The 20021-nt window shown below is 35.0% G+C and overlaps 2 protein-coding genes across 2 annotated transcripts; one reads left to right on the forward strand and one right to left on the reverse strand.

The window, feature by feature from the left end:
* The first annotated feature begins 1409 nt into the window (after window positions 1-1409).
* Window positions 1410-17119, forward strand: LOC147390732 (DNA mismatch repair protein MutS, type 2). The gene is made up of 22 exons (XM_086457983.1): window positions 1410-1724; window positions 1818-1946; window positions 3255-3422; window positions 3517-3600; window positions 3912-3962; window positions 6090-6146; window positions 6228-6310; window positions 8964-9087; window positions 9174-9233; window positions 10009-10257; window positions 10936-11019; window positions 11152-11299; window positions 11915-12042; window positions 12272-12319; window positions 12573-12703; window positions 13533-13615; window positions 14188-14291; window positions 15197-15267; window positions 15831-16135; window positions 16225-16385; window positions 16478-16587; window positions 16674-17119. The coding sequence occupies exons 1-20, from the start codon at window positions 1410-1412 to the stop codon at window positions 16380-16382; spliced, it is 2580 nt and encodes an 859-aa protein (XP_086314109.1). The 3' UTR covers window positions 16383-16385; window positions 16478-16587; window positions 16674-17119.
* A 684-nt stretch (window positions 17120-17803) lies between these two features.
* LOC147390733 (TRP-like ion channel protein (Protein of unknown function, DUF599)) lies at window positions 17804-19874 on the reverse strand. The gene is made up of 2 exons (XM_086458054.1): window positions 19554-19874; window positions 17804-18540 (listed from the first exon to the last, which is right to left on the reverse strand). Exons 1-2 carry the CDS (start codon window positions 19713-19715, stop codon window positions 17998-18000), a joined length of 705 nt encoding a protein of 234 aa, XP_086314180.1. The 5' UTR covers window positions 19716-19874; the 3' UTR covers window positions 17804-17997.
* Between the last annotated feature and the right edge of the window lie 147 nt (window positions 19875-20021).

Here is a 20021-nt window from a genome sequence, read left to right on the forward strand (position 1 = left end):
AAAATTAAACACTAATAATAATCTAACATTTTTTTTTTCTTTAGATGCCCCTGACATATTTGTTACAGAATCATAAATCTTTTCTTGTGTATTCCAAAGCAAAGGATTTACGATTTTATGATGGGGGCATTTGAAAAAATAGCGTCAAATTATCACGATTCAAAGTAAAAATGACAAAATATAATTCACCTTTACAATCTCAATAATTAGTATAAGCCATATACCATAATAGTAATCCAACAAATTTGTAAATAAGTCAACTAAGTAGTTATCCAAATAATTTAGGTATCGTAGGCTTTAGTGCCATGTGCCAATCAAAGGACATGGACTTATTTCAACTTATCTCTCCTTATAATTAATACCATAATGTCCAATTGAGAAAACAATATGCTTTATTCAATTTTCTATACTAGCTTAGACTATATAAGTGGAGCCTCATTGTTAGGAGTCGCATTCAACCCATCGGCCTGCAGCCGGCCCCAATGTTCCTATTTTGTTACCTTATGGGTGTCACTAAAAAGCTGATTTAGACGAATCCCTCCTTGTTTTATTGAATATTTGAGATAGTCTTATGTTTTCCAATCAACCCCTCTTAAAAAATTCTAATTTTTCACCTAAAAAACAATAGAAAAATGAGGGTGTTTAAGTCATTTTACATTGGTCTTCTAAAATAGAATGAGGTCAAGGGGCATATTTAATCAGTTTGAAAATATAGGGAGATCGAAAATATTCATCCAATTTTTTTTTTTTTTTTTTTTTTTAAATTGAATGAATGAGAAAGATGTGATAGGCCTCTGCAATTACACGCTCATTCTAAAAAAAAATTATCGTCCGTTGTTTTCGTTATCACGGTTGGATTTGGATGTCTCCCCTTGGTTTACATCGAAGCTTGTGTAATAGCGGCCACAACAAAACAAAAGGATAAAGCTTTAGCGTATAGGACAAAAATTATTTGACCCGTAAGTTAAGATGATAAGCCCATTGATGGTGATATGTTGACACTCGAGATGGACGTTACATCCAAAATTAAAAGCTAATGATTTACGGATTTGAAAATTTTCACTTGATCTGTACTCGGATGACGTGTCAAGGGCAGAAGACCGTTGATCTTTTTCTTCAGTATCCCGAAGAACTACATCTATGGTTTTGTATTCTTAACACGTCATCTGAGTACAAGATCGAGTGAAAGATTGTGTTTGACGTTTTAGCAAGATTCTCCGAGAAAAATTTTGCAAGCAATTATTCAAAAAATGAATTTGACATACCCCTCCAAGTTTTGGTGAATTATTGAGATACCCTTGTGTTTTATGATATTTTCATTAGCCAATTGGAAAAGACCAAGGTCAAGTACTCATGTCGTCATTTTTACAAAAGAGGGTGGTATGTAGAGTAATTTGTTTTAGACTACGATGATTTTATCCAATTCTTTGCCGCTCCTCTGCAAATCTCGCGCCATTCGGATTCCCTTTCAGTTAACACCAGTGAAGTCTGAGATAATGCTTTCAGCTTCACTGTTTTGCAACTCCATCAACATCATCTCTACTTCTCCCACTCGATTCAAACTCAAAACCCTAGCGATTCTCAAACCGTCTCACACAAATTCAATCGAATTTTCTCAGAAATCATCTCTTCTTTACGATTCTCTTCGAGTCCTGGAATGGGACAGAGTCTGCGATTCCGTTGCGTCCTTCTCCACCACCTCTTTGGGCCGAGAAGCAACCAAGGTCTCTCTCTCTCTCTCTCTATATATATATATATATATATATATGCGATTTGATTTTAGAGTTTTAAATTGTAAATTTGATTTCGTCTCCCAGGCACAACTATGGTCACTGAATCAGAGTTACGAAGATAGCAAGAATCTTTTAACTGAAACAAACGCAGCTGTGGAGATTCTCAAGTATGGTGGTTGTGGATTGGATTTCAGCGGCATTGATGTTGCTCTGGTAAGGTTGTTGTGTCTTAAATTCATGATTGTTGATGATTTTAAAGTTTCCAATAGTAATGCAATTCTGCTATTTTCGAATAAAGTAATGTAGCATGGTAACTCTCATTTGTTGATTGAAAAGTTCATCTTTTTTGTGTGTGGTAAAATTCAGATATTTATGCACTGAAATGCTCAAAATGAAATTTGCCTTTTATTCCACACAAAAAAAAAAAGAAAAGAAAAGGAAAACATATTTCATGTTATTTTTGGTCTTGTTAGACTTCGGAATCCCGGATTTAGTGGTAGGGGAACGCGGAATGTGTGGATATTATGCTAATTCGCTTCAGCTCAAAATCGTAGCATATGTTCAAGTTGTAAGCATTTTTTCTATAATTCATTCTATTTGCTCACATATCTAAATAACAATTTCAACAAACATTACACGAAATAAAACGTTCAATCTAATTTAAGAATGAATACAAGATCAATTTTAGGATTGATTGCCACTAACTAACATATAACCAATATTAATAAGGTATATCGTTACATACTTGGAATGGTAGCCATCTCCATTAATCCAATATAGAAAACCCAAACACAACGATCCCCTTGGTGATATATCTTTTAATCTCTAGACTCACCTTCTCCTCCTTGATCTACCTTCTATGGATTGATTGCTTTCTTGATGGAATTTGGATACTCAATTGTCTCACTTCTCTATGCCAATTTTCGAGAATAAGCTCTTCTAGAGTTCTAGAGAATGCTCTTGATTTTTTTGATTGAAAATTTGTACCTAATAGGGGGCCGATCCATACTTTATATAGATAGGAGTAGAGGGCCTAGATCCTATCTAGATTAGAATTTAACCATCAGAGGATTCTTATCCTTTCCAAAATAGAGGTTTCCCAAATCAATTGAAACTCTCAATAGAACCTTCTAGTTATTGACATTGCTTCTTTAACAAGAAAACCTAATTAGTGAAAATGTTAAAACGTGGGTCATAGGTTTAATGGGCCACCTAACGGACAATAGGCCCAACACTAGTTCTTGAAAAAAATGAATAATTTGTTGCTTCACTTTGATTCCTAGAAAGTTTTGGTGACTCCTGATTCTTATTGCTGAATGCCTTATTGAAGTGCACCCAAGTTACAAATCAAATCTATATCAAGTGTTTTTAAGATCTTATGTCATTGGCCACTGGAATACTTTTTATTTTTTGGAGTGAGGGTTACACCTTTCACCTATAATGAATTTATATAAATGGATAACTCATAATATTACTCGTGCGCATAATTGTGGACAACTCTACATTTTGTCATCGTTGAAGGTGAAATCTGCTATCCAACATGCTACGAGGGGTATGCCAATAGATGGGAACGAAGCTCTGGCTGTTGCCTCCCTTCTACAATTTTCTGAAGCCTTGCAATATAATATGAAAGTTGCATTCAAGGAAGACACAAATTGGTACAACCGCTTCATGCCTCTTACAGAAATGGTAGTTGTTTCATTAGGCTTCTAATAAGCACTAATATTTTGTTATTGCACCCCATCTATATACTTTAATGGCTTTGCTTATTTATAACTTGCAGATAATGAAATTGGTTGTAAATCAATCATTGTTGAAGTCCATACAACAAGTTGTAGATGAGGATGGCTCTGTCAAAGACTCTGTGGTGTGTTCTTCATATCAATGTTGAGAATTAATCTTCTTGGAACTATACCCCCATCTAATACTTTTCGGAAAAAAAAAAAACGTTATTGGAGCTATACTCAGAAAAAATTCAATTTCCTTTTTCACGGGTTCTTTTAAGAAATCTCCATCTTCCCCCAACACAAATTTGTTTTTCTTGTTTCTTACATCTTTAATTTTGCGTTGCGATAGCACTACTTGGTTTGAGTGGTTATGTTTGTAATCCAATTTATTTATTCATTTACTTTGAATTGTAATCTATGAACATCTTTTTTGTCTTTTCCCTTGTCTTAGAGTTCGGACCTAAAGCGGGCTCGTGATCATGTGCGAATGCTTGAGAGGAAGGTAAATTTCGGTTTCCAGTTCGACTTCATAAATGTAGTTGGTTGGATGTTTGCCAATTGTTTTCATGGAAAGGGTCCATGCCCTCATTTTTTCTGTAAAAGATTAAGAGCTACATAACAAGGATACTCTGTTATTTATAAAAATTCTAAGAGTATTCTTTGTGGTCACATGTAAACTCACGCCAACACACTTTCTCAATCAAATCTCAAATAAACTTTGTAAGGGTTGGGATCCATTGACTTATAAAAAAAATGAAATCCTGACCATTAAATATGAAATCCAATGGTCGATAAAAACTCACTGATTGAGGTTAAAGTACTTCCATGTCAGCATTTATGCTAATTGTTGAATTTCATGATTTAATGGTCGGGATTTCTTGTTATTTTATGAGTCGGTTTTGTTGAGCCAACCAATCCCAAACTTTTTTTTATATGATTCATTGTATATCAACTCATCTGAATACATTTTTTCTACTTTGTAAGCTTAAAAAAGTAATTACCCAAACACATGGAATCACCAATATAGATGAGTTGATGCATTGGTTTGTTGGGTTCAGTGTGTTTGATACTTATTGTTAGTGTTGGACACCTACACATGTAATGTCTTTGTTATTTAGGTATGCATATGTAAAATAAACTGAAGTATTTTAAAATAATATATATATATATATATATATCTGAACATTTGGAGCAACTTGTACGCTAGTGTTGGTGCATATGATCAGTGTATCTAACTTATTATTGGTACTGGTCACCGACTCATAAATCTGTGAAGAGCCAAGTCTTTTGTTATTGAAAGTGTGTTCATATCCACTTTCACTACCTCAATCCATGTTTTTTGGGGTGTTCCGCTTGTTCTTTTAGAACCTTCAACTTGCATATTCATTCTAATTGGGGTTTTAATTGGCATTTGTTGAGCATGTCCAAACCATCTCAATCGCCATTTTCTTAGTTTATTGCTTTTTGGAGCCACTCCTACATTTTATCAAATTGCTGAATAGACTTAACCAAAAAAAAAAAAAAAACAAATGATTGATTTACATACTTGCTGTATGGGCTTCAATTAAAAGGAATTGGTTTGTTATACTTATTGTTCATGCTCTTCAGAAGTTGTAGATAATGGAATTGGTTATAAGATGACAGCTCCATAAAGCATAGTCGGTCTTACTGTTGTCTTATAAAATTTCCTTTAAATTCGATACGTTTATGCACAATCCCATAGTACTCTAGAAACATATCTCCACTTTAGCCATCTAGTTGTGATTCTACAGCCAACATTTTCCCCAATCTCTGAATCATTGACCCTAGATAATCAAAATGACCACAGGATATTCCTAAACCACCAATTTTACTGGACATTCATCGTATGGGTGTTAATACTGAAGTTACACTTGACATATTTGGTCCTGGTTCTATGTATTCTATAGCTCTTGCACTTCAACAAATCTCTTTATAATCCTAGTTTTGCGTTGACTCTTTTATAGAATTTTCATATAAGCCATTTCACTTTCATCAAGCAAGCATTGTTATAACCACCCTTCACACAACATAGAATACTGACTCCGCATAAGTGAGCATCCTCCTCATCTACACACACAAGCAAACACACAAGATTTTCATGGGGTCAAACCAGTTGCCATAAGGTGTATTGTTTGCTCATTGAGGCTGGCTAATCAGTCAGACTATCTTCTTTATTAACTTGTTGAAGACTTTGGATTGATGGGATTCATCCGAGTACTTTTAGTATGAATTCAATGCTTTTATGTTGATAGAGAGCAGTTAGAGAGTTAGATGATTAAGTCAGGTAGCCATTTTCATCATTCATTATTGTTTATAAGTTTAGTTGGTTTTAATTTGGCTCCCTATCTTACAAATACAACCACAACCAGTTCTTGACATGATTTCAATTATGCATTTCTTAACAAGCCCTTGCTATTATTGTTTGGTTTCTTACATCCTGGTTGTGTAGAAACTCAATGAACCTGCTTGTCAACTTGATCTTGCAATAGCAAATATGTGACCATGCACTATAATGTTGCTGTCAATGTTAGGAAAATCTTTCTCATGTTATACTTCTTTTCATAACTCTTTATTTACTCATTACTGATTGATATCTTTTCTTCTTCAGTTATATCAGCTTATGGATAGCTTAATTAGGAATGAATTGAACGAAACATCTTCACTGGTAAGTGGCCATTGATCGCAAATATAGTTCTAATGCATATTCATGGTTGGAGTCTCTAGTTGTTTTCTATTGTCGTCACAGAAAGTCAGTAATATCGATGGAAGATTGTGTATTAGATCTGAGTTTGATCAACTTACTACTTTGAAGGGGCTATTGTTGTCCAGGTATGATGAACAATATGTAGTTACATTTTTGTAAAAATCTAAAATACTTATTACCATTAAACTTGAAATTATTCAAATATAAAATATTACTTTCTTGCTTGGGAATTAAAACTTGGATTTTGAGTATGTGGATTTGAAACTTGAAAATGCGTTGGCTATCCTAATTTCTTTATTTTCAATATTAACTTATACATATATGTATATTATATTATTTATTTAAAAGTTCTATAAATATGAGGCTTACACTTTGCAGCACTGGTTAGCCTCACACTTGCTTCATGCCTTAGCTTTTGAAAGCATTGGTTATACCTTCTTAAATTAAGGCTCCATTGGATGTTTGTACGTCTATTACATCGATTATATACTTGTATGAGACTAGTGTGGATCGAACCAACCACAAAAAGGGATCCAAATAACATCCCTAAAAATGAGGAAATATTGTGCTTTTTGTGCAATTCTAATTTAGGTCGACAACCACAAGTAGGTCCCATTCACAAATCTTAAAAGGGAGGTTTTAGTAGATTGCATAGCTCAAAAGTTGGTCCCATTACAGCTTAAAATTAGGAATTCATTGATGATCAATTATAGCTTATTGGCTCCCTTGTTTGGTCAACCGTAATTTAGGGATTAGAAGTTTATTTATCATGAATTTATATTGTATTGTTAGGAAAAAAGTGTCTAAAAGGTAGAATTTTATTATTAGTAGGTGCCTATTCAGCAAGTCTAATATTTTGGAGTTCAATGTTTTGATAAGTTTTTGTTTTCTAATGAGAAACTCTTGAAGTGTAAGGATAGTAAAGGTTCAACAAGTCCTATATGTATGATGCGATTGCTTCACATTCGAATGTTATGGAATGTGAAACCCTTTCCTAACTAACATAGTGAGATTTGAGCCTTACCACGGGTCGTTTTGCTCTAAACGGATTACCACATCAGAAATCCAACACCACAGTTTCATTGTGAAACTCAGATCCAAAAAAAAAAAATCAATTTTTTTTTCTTCTTTTGAACTAGATCCAAGGTTTTGAAAATGGACAGCTACCAAACTTGGACATAATGCCCAAACTTAAAATAAAATTCTATGATGAAAAAATAACTTTTTTTAATTTTCAAAAGTCATAGAATTTCATCCTTTACAACCTTGAAGCATCGCATCATGTTTGATGTCAAGAGGTGAGCCCAAGGACCTTTAGTAAGGGTGAAATCCTTACCAAGTTAGTAAGGCTATGGGGACTCTTATGGAATTGATTGTATGAAGAATTTGTTTTGATCTTTGCAAGCATCCTTTAGAGATGAGACTCCTCTCTCTTTGGTTCTGGGACTCCACATACTCTACTCTCATCCCTCTTTATTTTCTCTACTAAATCCAACTATAAAATAGTAAAATACTAAAACCCAAATTCATACTCTCTTTGTGCCCCTCCAAACATCTCCATAATTTTAATCTTCTCTTACGTAGTTTAAAAGTTACCCCACCACAAACCTTAACCGTATACCCTTTTTTTCATGCCCATAAAACCTAAAATCCAGCACCCTAGACCATTTTAATCGACCCAATTTGGATCCTTAAGAATTTGTCGAACTCTCCATAAATTGTTGAGTCGCCTTAGTTTAGTATCAAAGTTAGTAGTTACCGAAGTTTCTTTTAATTTTGTATGATTGCAAGGGTTGTTACATCTTATTTTGGTTATCAGTGGTTGATATACATCTATGCTACCTAACAAAGAGATAGACAGGTGTTGGTTTTCAACAGTGTAATTGTTATACTTGACCCAAACATACCCAATACACCAACACATCTGTACAATTTATTTTGTGTATGGAGAGACATTATTGTAATAGATTAGTTCATGTTAAGTATACAGTATAAAGGATATATTTAGATGTGATGGTATTTATTAAAATCATATAAAAATATATACAAAAGTTGAAAAAGAAAGAAAGGAAAATGAGCGAAAATTTAAGATATGTTCAGTCAAGTGTTGTATCAACATGTATTTGACATACGGGTGGGACACGGTGTTTGACACGAAAAATTGTTAGGAAATTGAGTTTCCTTGTTAAACCGATTTTATAATAATTGTTTCAGTCAACCTTTTTTTGTCTGGTGAGGGAGGACTGAACGTATGACCTAAAAATGTGTTTCTTGTGCAATCTATGAGAGATTTTGGAGAACCTTTATGAACATAGAAATATCAATATAACATACATGAAAGACTTTTCACATAATACAAGAAAGGAGAAAATAGTACCCAACTAAGAAGCAATCTAGAGAACTACTCGCCATGAAGTCTTTCCTTGAAGTTACCTCACCGAATTGTTTGGTCAGTTGATGGATAATGGTACCTAGATTTGTGTGAATTACTCTTTGGCTGCTTTCTCAGTTAATGTGCTATGGAAGTGGTCATAAACCCAATCCTGCATTCATACTTCAGATTATTTTCTTTAGCTATCTGATTGAACCTGGAAGTTATGACAACTAAATGGAATGATTTTCCAAATATCTTCTACAAATTGGAAATCCATCAGATTCATGACATAAAATTTGGATGGTTCAATGAAATTTTCCAATTATTATTGTGATAAACTCTTCATTTAAGTGTCACCAAACTTCAAAATAATCCTGTTCATGATATGTAGTATTTCATTTTAGTGGTTCAGGTGCAGGAAGTATGGTGGAGCCACTTTCTGCTGTTTCATTAAATGATGATTTGCAACAAGCGAGGGCTTTAGTAGTGAAGGCCGAGGAAGATGTGCTTTTGAGGTTAACAGAGAAGGTTTGCTAGGCTTTATGTAGTTATATGCCTTTTCATCTTCTAATCCTAAATTTCTCCTCTGATTTCATTTTGTACTTCGTTTACAGATGCGAATGGACCTTGATGATATTCATAATTCATTGAATATTATTATTCAACTAGATGTGGTGAGTCTCTTCCACTAAATTCACGTCATTCCGGATGTTATCTTTGTTTTTTCGTGTCGAAAATTTCTATCATATGGAGTAAAATAAGAAATTTTACTAATCCATTGTACTTGTTTTATTTCGATGGTCATCTTGACCATCACTTTCTTAATTAAAATTCTTTTTATTTCTTATCATATTCCCTAGGAGGTTTGGTGAAGTCCAAACTTTGATTTCAACTATTATAATTCATGATTCCAACTTTGCATTTTGATTTACTATTCAACTTAAATCACACATGATCAAAAACATAGATGACTTGCACAACTTAGGGAGAAAAATTGAATGGTACTGCCTTTAATGAATGTTAATGGTTTGAAGTTAGTTTCATGGTCGAAGGGAGGACAGATGGAATTGTAAAAGACATAGTGAGGATGGCTTTGTATCCTTTTTTATGATTAGTATAATAACTCTATATAGTTAATAATTACTTAGGCATGAAAATTTATTAAAAGATTTGGGCCTTCTGTGGAATCATACAATATTATCTCTCGTCATATCTTTAAAATATATATTTTAAGAATATTTGTGGCTTCATTATCACTAGCAATGCCTTACCTGACTGCTGCATCATCATCATCTTGGTATATCTGCTTACTTTCTTAAAATTTTTTTTTTTTTTTTTTAATGTTTCTCAATCTCTTCAATGTTATGATCCAGTTCAATCTTCATTTCATGAGGTCAAAATACTTGCAGGCTTCTGTAAATTTACTGAAGGCATTGCCGCTGATTGTAGGTCGTTGCTCGAGCAAAATATAGTCTTTCATTCGGAGGTACATGCCCTGATTTATTTTTCCCACAAGACAAAGATGGGTACTTCATTTCTGAGTCCCAATCAGAAAACAAGAGTTTTAAGGCTGATTCATCACACCCTACTCAGAGGGAATGGACATTGTATTTGCCAAAAGCTTATCATCCTCTGTTACTTCAGCAGCATCGACACAATTTGCAAAAGGCAAAAAAGGATGTCAAGAATGCTATTGCGGTAAGTTTTGTTTGGCAATCAGGTCCATTAACTGCTAACTTTTTTTTAACCTCTGTTTGTTTTTAATTATTCTTTGGACTATCTGATGTTTAATCATCTGCAAGTTGAGCTTATGACAATATGAAAAACACTTTCCTTACTTGGTAAGATTTTAACTCTTACTAAAGGTCTTTGAGTTTAAATGGATTACCACATTGGCAATCCAACACCACAGCCCTGAAAAGACTCAGATCCAAAAGAAAAAAAAAAATCAAAAAACAATTTTTTGGGGGGGCTTGATCCAAGGTTTTTTTTAAAATGGACGGCTACCGAACTTCCATGGAACTCCTAAATTTAAAATTAAAATTCAACGGTGAAAAATAACATTTTTTTTTTTTAAATTTTATTTTTCAAAGTTCATAGAGTTTAGTCCTCTACAACCCCGTGGCATCAAATCATGTTTTTGAATGCCACAAGGTGAGCTCAACAACCCTTAGTAAGAGTCGAAATCTTACTAAGTAAGGCTAGTCGGACTCTGACAATAGTGGTTGTGTGGCTTTCTTCTGCTAATGTTTGAGGATAAACAATGACATCATTTTTCCTACTACATTATGTTAACATAAGGTTTGTGGCTATGATAATTATTTTCTTGCAATCTCTTATTCTTGTTGCATATTAGCTCAATGGCTTTATATCCAGGAAATCAGAAGGAGAAAATTTCATGGGGAGAACATGGGAATGAAAGAAAATCCAGATGTACATCTTAAGTCCTTGCAAATGCAGGTAGCTGTCAAACGTAATGGATGGCTAATTACCCGCTCCTCTTGGCCCACTTTTGGTGGCTTCTGAGGAGTCCATCTCAGATATATTTTTTAATAAATTGTATTCTCAGTGAAAATTTTGTTCTAATTTCAGGTTTCAAAACTGGAAGAAGATCATCCTATTCCAGTAGATTTTTTTGTTTGTACAAAAACCAGAGTTCTTGTTATAACTGGCCCCAACACTGGTGGTAAAACCATTTGCCTAAAGACAGTTGGTCTAGCTGCAATGATGGCAAAATCAGGTTGACTTAAATACTTTTAGACTCAACTTGTGCTGCTCATATTTATCTGTACAGTTTTGAATGCAGAAGTTGACTTGCAGTCCTACTCATAGCTCTCAGAGCTCAAACCATCATCTATAAAACTTGAACACACCAAAATTTCCTCTGTGAAACTGTTCACAACCTCTCGTGTTTTTTTTGCTAGGATTATCCAGATTTTGTCTCCCAAATATTGAAGTTGAGCAATTTCGAGCAGATATCCTTTCATTTTGTGTTTAGGTAGAGTGGGAGACCAATCATGCGGCAGATGTTTTGGCTAGTTTTTGTCCCAATGTTTACAAAATGCTTTTTTTTTTTTCCTTTTGAATTTCCCTAGTAATATATCCAATATTTACTATGGAAGATGCTAGTCGGTATATACATGCTAGATTGAAAATCATTTTTGGTGATTTAATATAGCTGGCTGGGGTACGCCTAGCCCAAATTTTTTCTAAATTTCTTTTTGCATGGTCCCATGGGTTAAATTAGGAAGATGTTTGAACTGAAAATGCAACTAAGACACGATATTATTCATTTTTTTGTACTATCAAGGACCTAATCCTGTTACATAACATTTCTCATTTTTTCATGTTGCAGGCATTTATGTCTTATCTTCTGAACCTGTTCGAATCCCCTGGTTTGATTCCATTTTTGCTGATATTGGTGACGAACAGTCCTTGTCTCAATCTTTATCTACCTTCTCTGGCCACTTGAGGCGGATTAGTGTAAGTTGCTTGGGTTTCTGTTGTTATTATCAAGTGGAATGGCCATATCTAGATCTATCTCTCACCATGCATTTTTCAGTGTGATATTATTGAAAAGCTAAGAAGCATGTTTCAATAGTGAAAATTCAGTTTCATAAAATTAAGGATTTCTTTTTTTCATCCAAGAATTGTAACTGTAACACTTATTTGGTTGATGAGTGCAACTAATTATTATTGTGATGTTTCACAGGCGATCCAAGCACAATCGACAACTAAGTCATTGGTTCTTCTAGATGAAGTAAGCCATCTATTTGTAACCATCCCTTTGTTTGCACACACTTATGTTTGGAATGATGTCAATTGTCACATGTCATTGTTCAGTTGATTGACGTTCTTCACCACTAACCATGGGATCATGGGTTCAATCCTAGTGTAACAACTGAAAAAAGAAAGAAATGGTTGGATAGATATATTAGGTACTGTACGATATGTATACTTCGTATATATTTGAAAGAGAGTCTAACTGGTAAATTTTCTTGTGTTTTATATAGGTTGGTGCTGGAACAAATCCACTTGAAGGAGCTGCACTGGGGATGTCACTTCTAGAATCTTTTGCTGAAGCTGGTGCTTTGTTCACAATAGCAACAACCCATCATGGAGAACTCAAAACTCTCAAGTATAGGTAAAAGTTAACATTTAGATGCTAAAAATGAGATGACCGTGTTAAAGTGACGTCGTTGGATAACATCATAGTGTCTATTAAAGGGTATCTGTTTGATTGGTGTAAAGCTTTTGATGAATTCAAAGGAATTTTCTTCGAGGACTTTATCGGGATATGGGATTAAATCTGTAGATTGTCATAGTGAAGTCTGGGTCTTCTTGTTTTTCTTGTTCGTGTTTTTGGTCTCTTGTTTTGTCCCTTATAACACTAAATTTTGGAATGTATTATAAATTATTTAGAACATGGATTCTTGAAGTTAGGTGGCTCATTTTGTAAGACTTAGCAGCAGCTAGTAAGAGGAATGCTGGAAGAAAACCTGATAGTGTTCTTAATGCATTTAAAAGTTTTTCCATATATATCCCTTATCCTTCCATCGTAGGTAAATAATTTTACCTTGATCTTGAGCTTATTATGTTTTCACAGGTTATCATGACACTGTCTTCCATGCTCTAGGTGCTTAAAACGTCATGACTATTGCAAAAATTCTATGGGAAAAAAAATATAATTTGCAAAATCTTGAGACTATGTTTCTTGCACAACTGAGCTATTCATGTGCTTTGAGTAATGGATGCATATGCATGTGTATTATTGGTCAATTGTGAAGGGGAGATCAAAGGTTTAATTCTGCCCATTTCTGTGATTCACTGCGCATACTCTTGTGTTTAACTATAATCTACCCATATTCATAGTAGTTGATCTTTGAGTGATTTAAACTTTACAGGTTCTGTAGCATCCTCAGTTTACCTTAACTTCTTAGGTTCCTGCTTCTGATTTTCTTTTCTTTTTATAGTAACAATGCCTTCGAGAATGCGTGCATGGAGTTTGACGAAGTAAATTTGAAGCCAACTTATAAGATACTATGGGGGATACCAGGTTTTTTCCTCTACTTCATGTATGAGTTTTAGGTTATATTTGTTTGTCCAACACTAGAAATTCAATTCTACTAAACACAATGTAAAAGATGGTCTAGCATAAACATCCGTAATGTTGTTTGATTCCTTCTATTTTGGTATTGTCAGATAGATATCATATAATCAGCTTTACAGATTCCTTCTAAACAACTGATTAGAGTTTGTTAATTTTTGTGGATATGATTGTTTTCTTATCTGACAATTATTAGGATATTTCATCTTGGAGTTTCAAAAAATTTCCTGTTAGATGTAAGCACACACTTAGTCTATTACTACCTAAACTAAGAAAAACGTCTGATGGAAAGAAACCACTTAATGGTTCATGAATTAAGGTAAATTTTTTGTTCTGTTTTATCTTTCCTTTTCTTTCAGGTTTCATCCTTAATATGTTTTAGTGTCATTCTTTTGGAAGCAGTTGATAGCTCTTTAGCTCTATTTTCTTCTGATCAGACGTTTCTGGTTAATTTGTTGTACTTCAGTATTTTTTTTATGTTATTCTTATCTATGACAACTATTGTACATTTTTTTCTGTAGGCCGTTCAAATGCAATTAATATTGCTGAAAGATTAGGACTGCCCAACATTGTTCTAACTAATGCCCGTGAACTATATGGAACAGCTAGTTCAGAAATTAACGGGGTAACATTCATAGCTCATATTACAGCATCGCTACTTAGGAACTGTGAAGGAAACACATCTGTTTAGTATCCTCCAGTACTTGAGAGTTAGACCAGTGAAACTTTTGTTAATATTTTGGACTATGTACAAAATAAGTTCTAAATAAACCATCTGTTATTTCCACTCTCCCTTATTTCCTACTAGAGTTTGCCCATGCCTACGGCACATGCATCCTCTTTGGGGTTAAGGGGGTAAAAGAGGAAAGACAATGAGTTATAGGGGTAGTAGAAGGGTAAAGCCAATAAAGTTGGAGGGTGTTATTGTAAAAGGGTAAGAGGAAAGAGAGTAAACTTGGAGGGTTATGATTGGAATGGGGTAGAAGATAAAACGCAGTAAAGTTGAAGGGGTATTCTTTGAAAGAAAGAGAGAAAAGGGAATAAAGTAAATTTGCTCCTCGAAATTCGTGTTGGGATTAAATCCCAACCCCTACTTATGTTGGGGATAAACATTGGGATGAGAACCGTTGTGTTTTATTGTATAGATAGTTCATCTTTCTTATAGATGGATTGCCTTGTTTTCCTTTAGGATGGTAATGTAAGGTTAACAATATTTCTAATTAAGCCTTGACTTGAGCATTGTACCAGTGCTTAAGGCTCCTTTGGGCCCACCTCATTGCCGCAACTCATATAATATATAAATAAGGTAAGGCTTGGAATGCCTTGTTTTCCTTTAGGATGGCAATGTAAGGTTAACAATATTTCTAAATAACAATGGAGACAACTATGTCATACACAGTTCATAATGTGATTTTGACCATTTTGGGTAGTTCTGTAGCTAGTTGATGCCCCTATTCATAATTCATTCATTGATATTGTTCATTAATCTTACTTCCATACTCTATGCATGTATAATTTCACTTGATGCAGGTAATAATGGATATGGAACGGTTCAAGCATGATTTCCAAGAGCATATTCATGAGGCAGAACATTATCTGATGTAAGGATCTCTTATCTCTGGCTTAGCACACTGTAGCTTTGGTGTTCCCAATTATCGTTGAGAGTGTTAGCTGTAGAGGATGATACAATAAAGGGTGCTCCATTTCTTTCAAAACTATCAGTGTCAGACATGGGTGAGGATACTGGTTACAGGTCTAATAATCAAAATCTTAATTTTATTAAGTTCATTTGTATTTGTGGTTTTTGGAAAAAAAAAATGAGCAATGAAATTCGATTTTTAAGACTTGGTTACTTGAAATTCAACAGAATGAGCTCAATAAAAAAATGAAGTTTATTAAGACACATAAGTAACACTAGCTGATAGCCCTTGCCAGGTGTATGGTTGGCCTCATCCAAAAATTACATACATTTAAATTTTTTTTTTTTTTTACTTAGGTGTTCCTAATCTCTAGCCATGCCAAGTTTCCAACAAATTTTAGTAATTGTGGAGATTCTTTTACTTTTTATATACAAAGATAACAAGCCTCTTAAATTTAAAGCAGTGAAAATGGTTTCCTACTTTCAAGTTGCATATATGTTACCTCGTCATATTTGTGATTTCAGCCTGTCAAGAGAGCTTCATAAAAATCTGTTAGCAGCCAAACAAAAGATTGAGGAACATGAGATCACTCAAGGATACAGGAAGATGAAAGAAATCTCTGAGGCTGCAGCAATGGCACGGTCTATCCTTCATAAGAAATTGAGACAGCTTCGTGCATCTGCTACTCAACCTCCCCAGAGTATGACAAAAACTAATAGTCAGTATGCCACAGCTGAAAACAAGCAGCAGAGTAAAGCAGATAACATTGTACATTCACCACCCAATACCAGTGTTAATTCTGTTGATTACTTCACGCGGCCACCATCAGGTATCATTCCATAGAACTAATGGGATTTTCCTATTGTGTAGTTTAGTTGGCTAGAAATTTAGGATTCTTGCCCTTAAATTACTTTGCAGAGAAGCAGATTGTACTTCCCAAAGTTGGTGATATGGTGCATGTTTCTTCCCTCGGTAAGAATGCAACTGTGTTAAAAGTTGAGGCATCTAAAGAAGAGATTATAGTTCAAGTCAACAACATGAAGTTGAGGTTGAAATTAAATGACATTCGAACTTGACAGGTACATGAGCGTCTACTTGTAATGCACACATACATATGTGGACATGTGTAGATAAATCTTATTTCTACATCTACATGTGTTTGAAAATGCAGATATATTTTGTTGGAGCATTGCTTATGTTCTGCAAATGGTAGACATCTTCAGTGGGTGGGGATTGCATTCCCCCCAAAAGAACACCAGAAGATTCAAGGGGCACTAGCTGGTAATGACTGCTGACATTCACCTTTATTTTTTTTCTTTCTTTTTTGGTTGTTGTGTAGCACTAATGACATGTTTGTTCTTTCCAAGGGTGGGATTGTTGGACAATTCATCTTGAAGAACAATGGAGGTGATTCAAATGATGTGTAAAGGTGCTCTCAACCATACCAAAGGCCAGTACGTGTACAAATTTGTTTCATGTTTTCTTCAAACATTGAGAATTCACAGGATCAGTTTCTTTGTAGATCTGCCATTCAACAGATCTATGGTTCCAATAATTTACTTGGATGGTCTAAGCCATTAACAGGTTTATGCTTCACAATTAATCCAGTAAGATTATCCATAGAAACTGGCATAACTTTACTGCAGAATTGATTGAAACAATTTATCTGAAGTTTTGACGAGTGCATATGTTGTTTTTTCTTGATAGATATTGTTGTGAAATATAAACGTTTTGGGCAACTGAATTTCTTATATTTGATAAACAATGTATTTAGAGAAACCATCATATGTACATGGAAGTGGAGTTTGATCAATGTAGGAAACTGATCCATTGGACTCATTAGCCTCTCATCAAAGATGCCCATATAGCAATTTTACAACCGTTGCAAGATTCGACATTTGTTTGGCTAGAGATCCAGAAAACTCAAAACAAGAGAGAGGGAATCACCCAATATGCCCGTTTGTGGTGGTAGGGCATATCTGCGAGGATTAGTCCAACTTCCAAGGGGGTGGGGTCACCCTGTTGCATCGAAAGAGAGGGGTGGGGGACAGGCATTTAAGCCTTCCATTAGAAGGCTTATTAGCAAAATTGAATGGTGGAATAAGATTCATTTAGTCACCCCAATTCTTTGGCTGATGAGAGAGAAGATTGGAGCACCAATTGATGTTACATGAACAACAAAGCCTTTCCAAAGATTTGAAATCTGGCTTAAATGGATTTTGTTCCTCCATTCCACTCTGTCCAAAGCCAAGTATTCTTTTATTGAGAGCAAGTTATATCTACTTTCAATGCTTCCTTCCAACTTCTTTTGGATCCAATGCTTTTTTAAGCATCAATAGAAGTACAAAGTTGGAATTATTCTTCTTGAGTGTGCTTGTGGTCCAGCTGAGTCGACCCACCTATATATGGAGCTCATGTAGAAAAGTAAGATGAGAAAAGCGGTATACATGACATGGGTCTGGACAAAATCCCTAATAAGCTCAGCTGGGGACCAAAGTAGAGTAAGATTGTAGAGCATTTAAAAGAACATCTTTCATGGATCATTGATTTATAGGATCCATCAAAATCCAAAGTACATATAAGGAGCCCACTTAAAGACATTTACATCAGCATCATTCCTTAGTAACACAACTCAATTCAACATGGATTGAATCTGAATTGTTCTCTCTCTCTTTCTCTCAAAGATCAAGTCTAGCTCCTCCCTTGTTCCTCATCCTCCTCACCTCCAATAGCCCAATCAAATCCAAGTGAGACATCCAGGAAATAAAGCATGAAAACAAGTACAATACAACACAAAAACATGGGTATGGGCCCAAAGATCCACAAAAACAGAGGGAAAGAGAAGTAGAAAGCACGCAAGCCCATTGACCAGAAATAACTCCCTCTGTTAACAGCTCTACCCACGTATTCAGCCGTCAGATATGGTGAAGGTGATGATGATGATAAGGTCTTGATTGGTACGTTGATAAGGATACTTGCATGGCTGTAGTACCGGATCGATTGAACATTAAAGAGGAAAGCAGCCAAGAAGCAAACCAAGATGGAGAAGAATTTGATGGAGTAGCCAAGCTGGCTCTTGTCTCCATAGAGGAAAACGGACGGCTGTGATGAAGTGTTGGTCATCAAGACAACAATGAGGGAGCTGAGCATGATTGCTGTGGATGCCAACACTGTTGATGCCATGATGTTGTTTCTTAGTGTCTGGACTGACAGTACACCGCTCTTTGATGGGTCCTACATAGTATCCACCATTCATGCAAATTAAGTCATATGCTTTGGATTTTATTTTTATTTTTATTTTTTAATGAAATATTTGAGATTACCGAATGTTTCAAATGATGACATACATCTTGACCTTAGTCTTCTCTGAGAGACTAAAAGAAAATGACATAAATGTCCTCTTCAACACTAGCCATTGTTTTTCTTCCAAAAACCAATATTTCAACCTCCAACTTTTATCTCATTTAACCTTCAAACATCAAGAGAAAGATAGTAGAAGACTTTCCAATTTTGGTTTTTGACTAGAGGTTGAAAACAGTAGATTAACAATAATTTACCCTAGAAGTAGAGGAGTTTTTTTTTCTTTCCAAAGAAGCTTGATGCTTGAGGTAAAAGCTGAGGGCATTTATGTTATTTTATCTTAGCCTTGGTAAGCTGACATACGTCGAGGGGGTATGTCATCAGTTAAGAAACATGGGGTATTTCAAGATTTAAAACCTCAAGGGGTATGTCTTTTTCTTTTCTTTTTTAATTTCCAAATACAGGTCACAGATAATGCTGGCATATCAAGGGACGTTTGTGACAGAGCATCAAATATATGGTTGAGATGAGAGGATATACCTAGGGATTGTCCAGGAATAGATTCCTTAGGCTAGTAAACGTATTCTTTCACTCATCTCAGCCGTACGTTTGATACTGTGCGTCATACGTAATACGTTCTTGGAGAATTGAAAAGACAGTAAGATCCTATATTATAGGGTGTTAGTTATTAAGCATAAACGTTACCCTACTCCCACATCATCTTTCTGCCACGCGTCATAGTCATTTAGGTCCACAAATCTTGAATGTTGGACCCACACACAAACCCTAGATCATCATCCTGATCACTAAACCCAAGCCATTCAAGTATTTGTTATTTTCGAACACGTTACAAATTGCTTTGACGTGTAGATGGTGAGAGTTTGGGGTTAGATAGCTAATCAAACACCTGACGTACAAGAATATGACAGCTGAAACAGTGTACCTACCTCCATCATAGTTCGAACCCAAAGGCGTCTGTTAATGGTGTTGATACCGATCACCGTCTTTGTTGGGCGCTTTATGATCCTGTGAAACAGCCACATGTGATAACCCACCATCATAACAAGCCCTAGTGGGACCAGACTGTAATCAAGAACTTCCCTCTTCATTTGATTGGTTGATTGATCTTCAGCTTCTCTCTGTCTCTCTGTCTCTCTCTCTCTCTGGTTAGGGGTGGAGGAGAAGAGATAGGGAGAGAGAGAGAGAAAGAGTCCTACTGCTATACGGGTTTAGTGGAGAAAGAGATTAAGTTGGTAAAAGGGGGTTGTATTTGGTTTTCCATTTAAAGGGGGAGATTTTAAATGGAATTCATACGTGGAGTTGTTCGTCTTTGCCAACATCAACTGAGAAATATTTATTATTCCCTTGTTACACGATGTAATATAGTTATCCAGCTTCACTTCTCCTCTGATCAC

Source organism: Akebia trifoliata, chromosome 11 (genome assembly GCF_017979445.1).
Source record: "Akebia trifoliata isolate Shusen 1 chromosome 11, ASM1797944v1, whole genome shotgun sequence".
NCBI lineage: Eukaryota > Viridiplantae > Streptophyta > Magnoliopsida > Ranunculales > Lardizabalaceae > Akebia > Akebia trifoliata.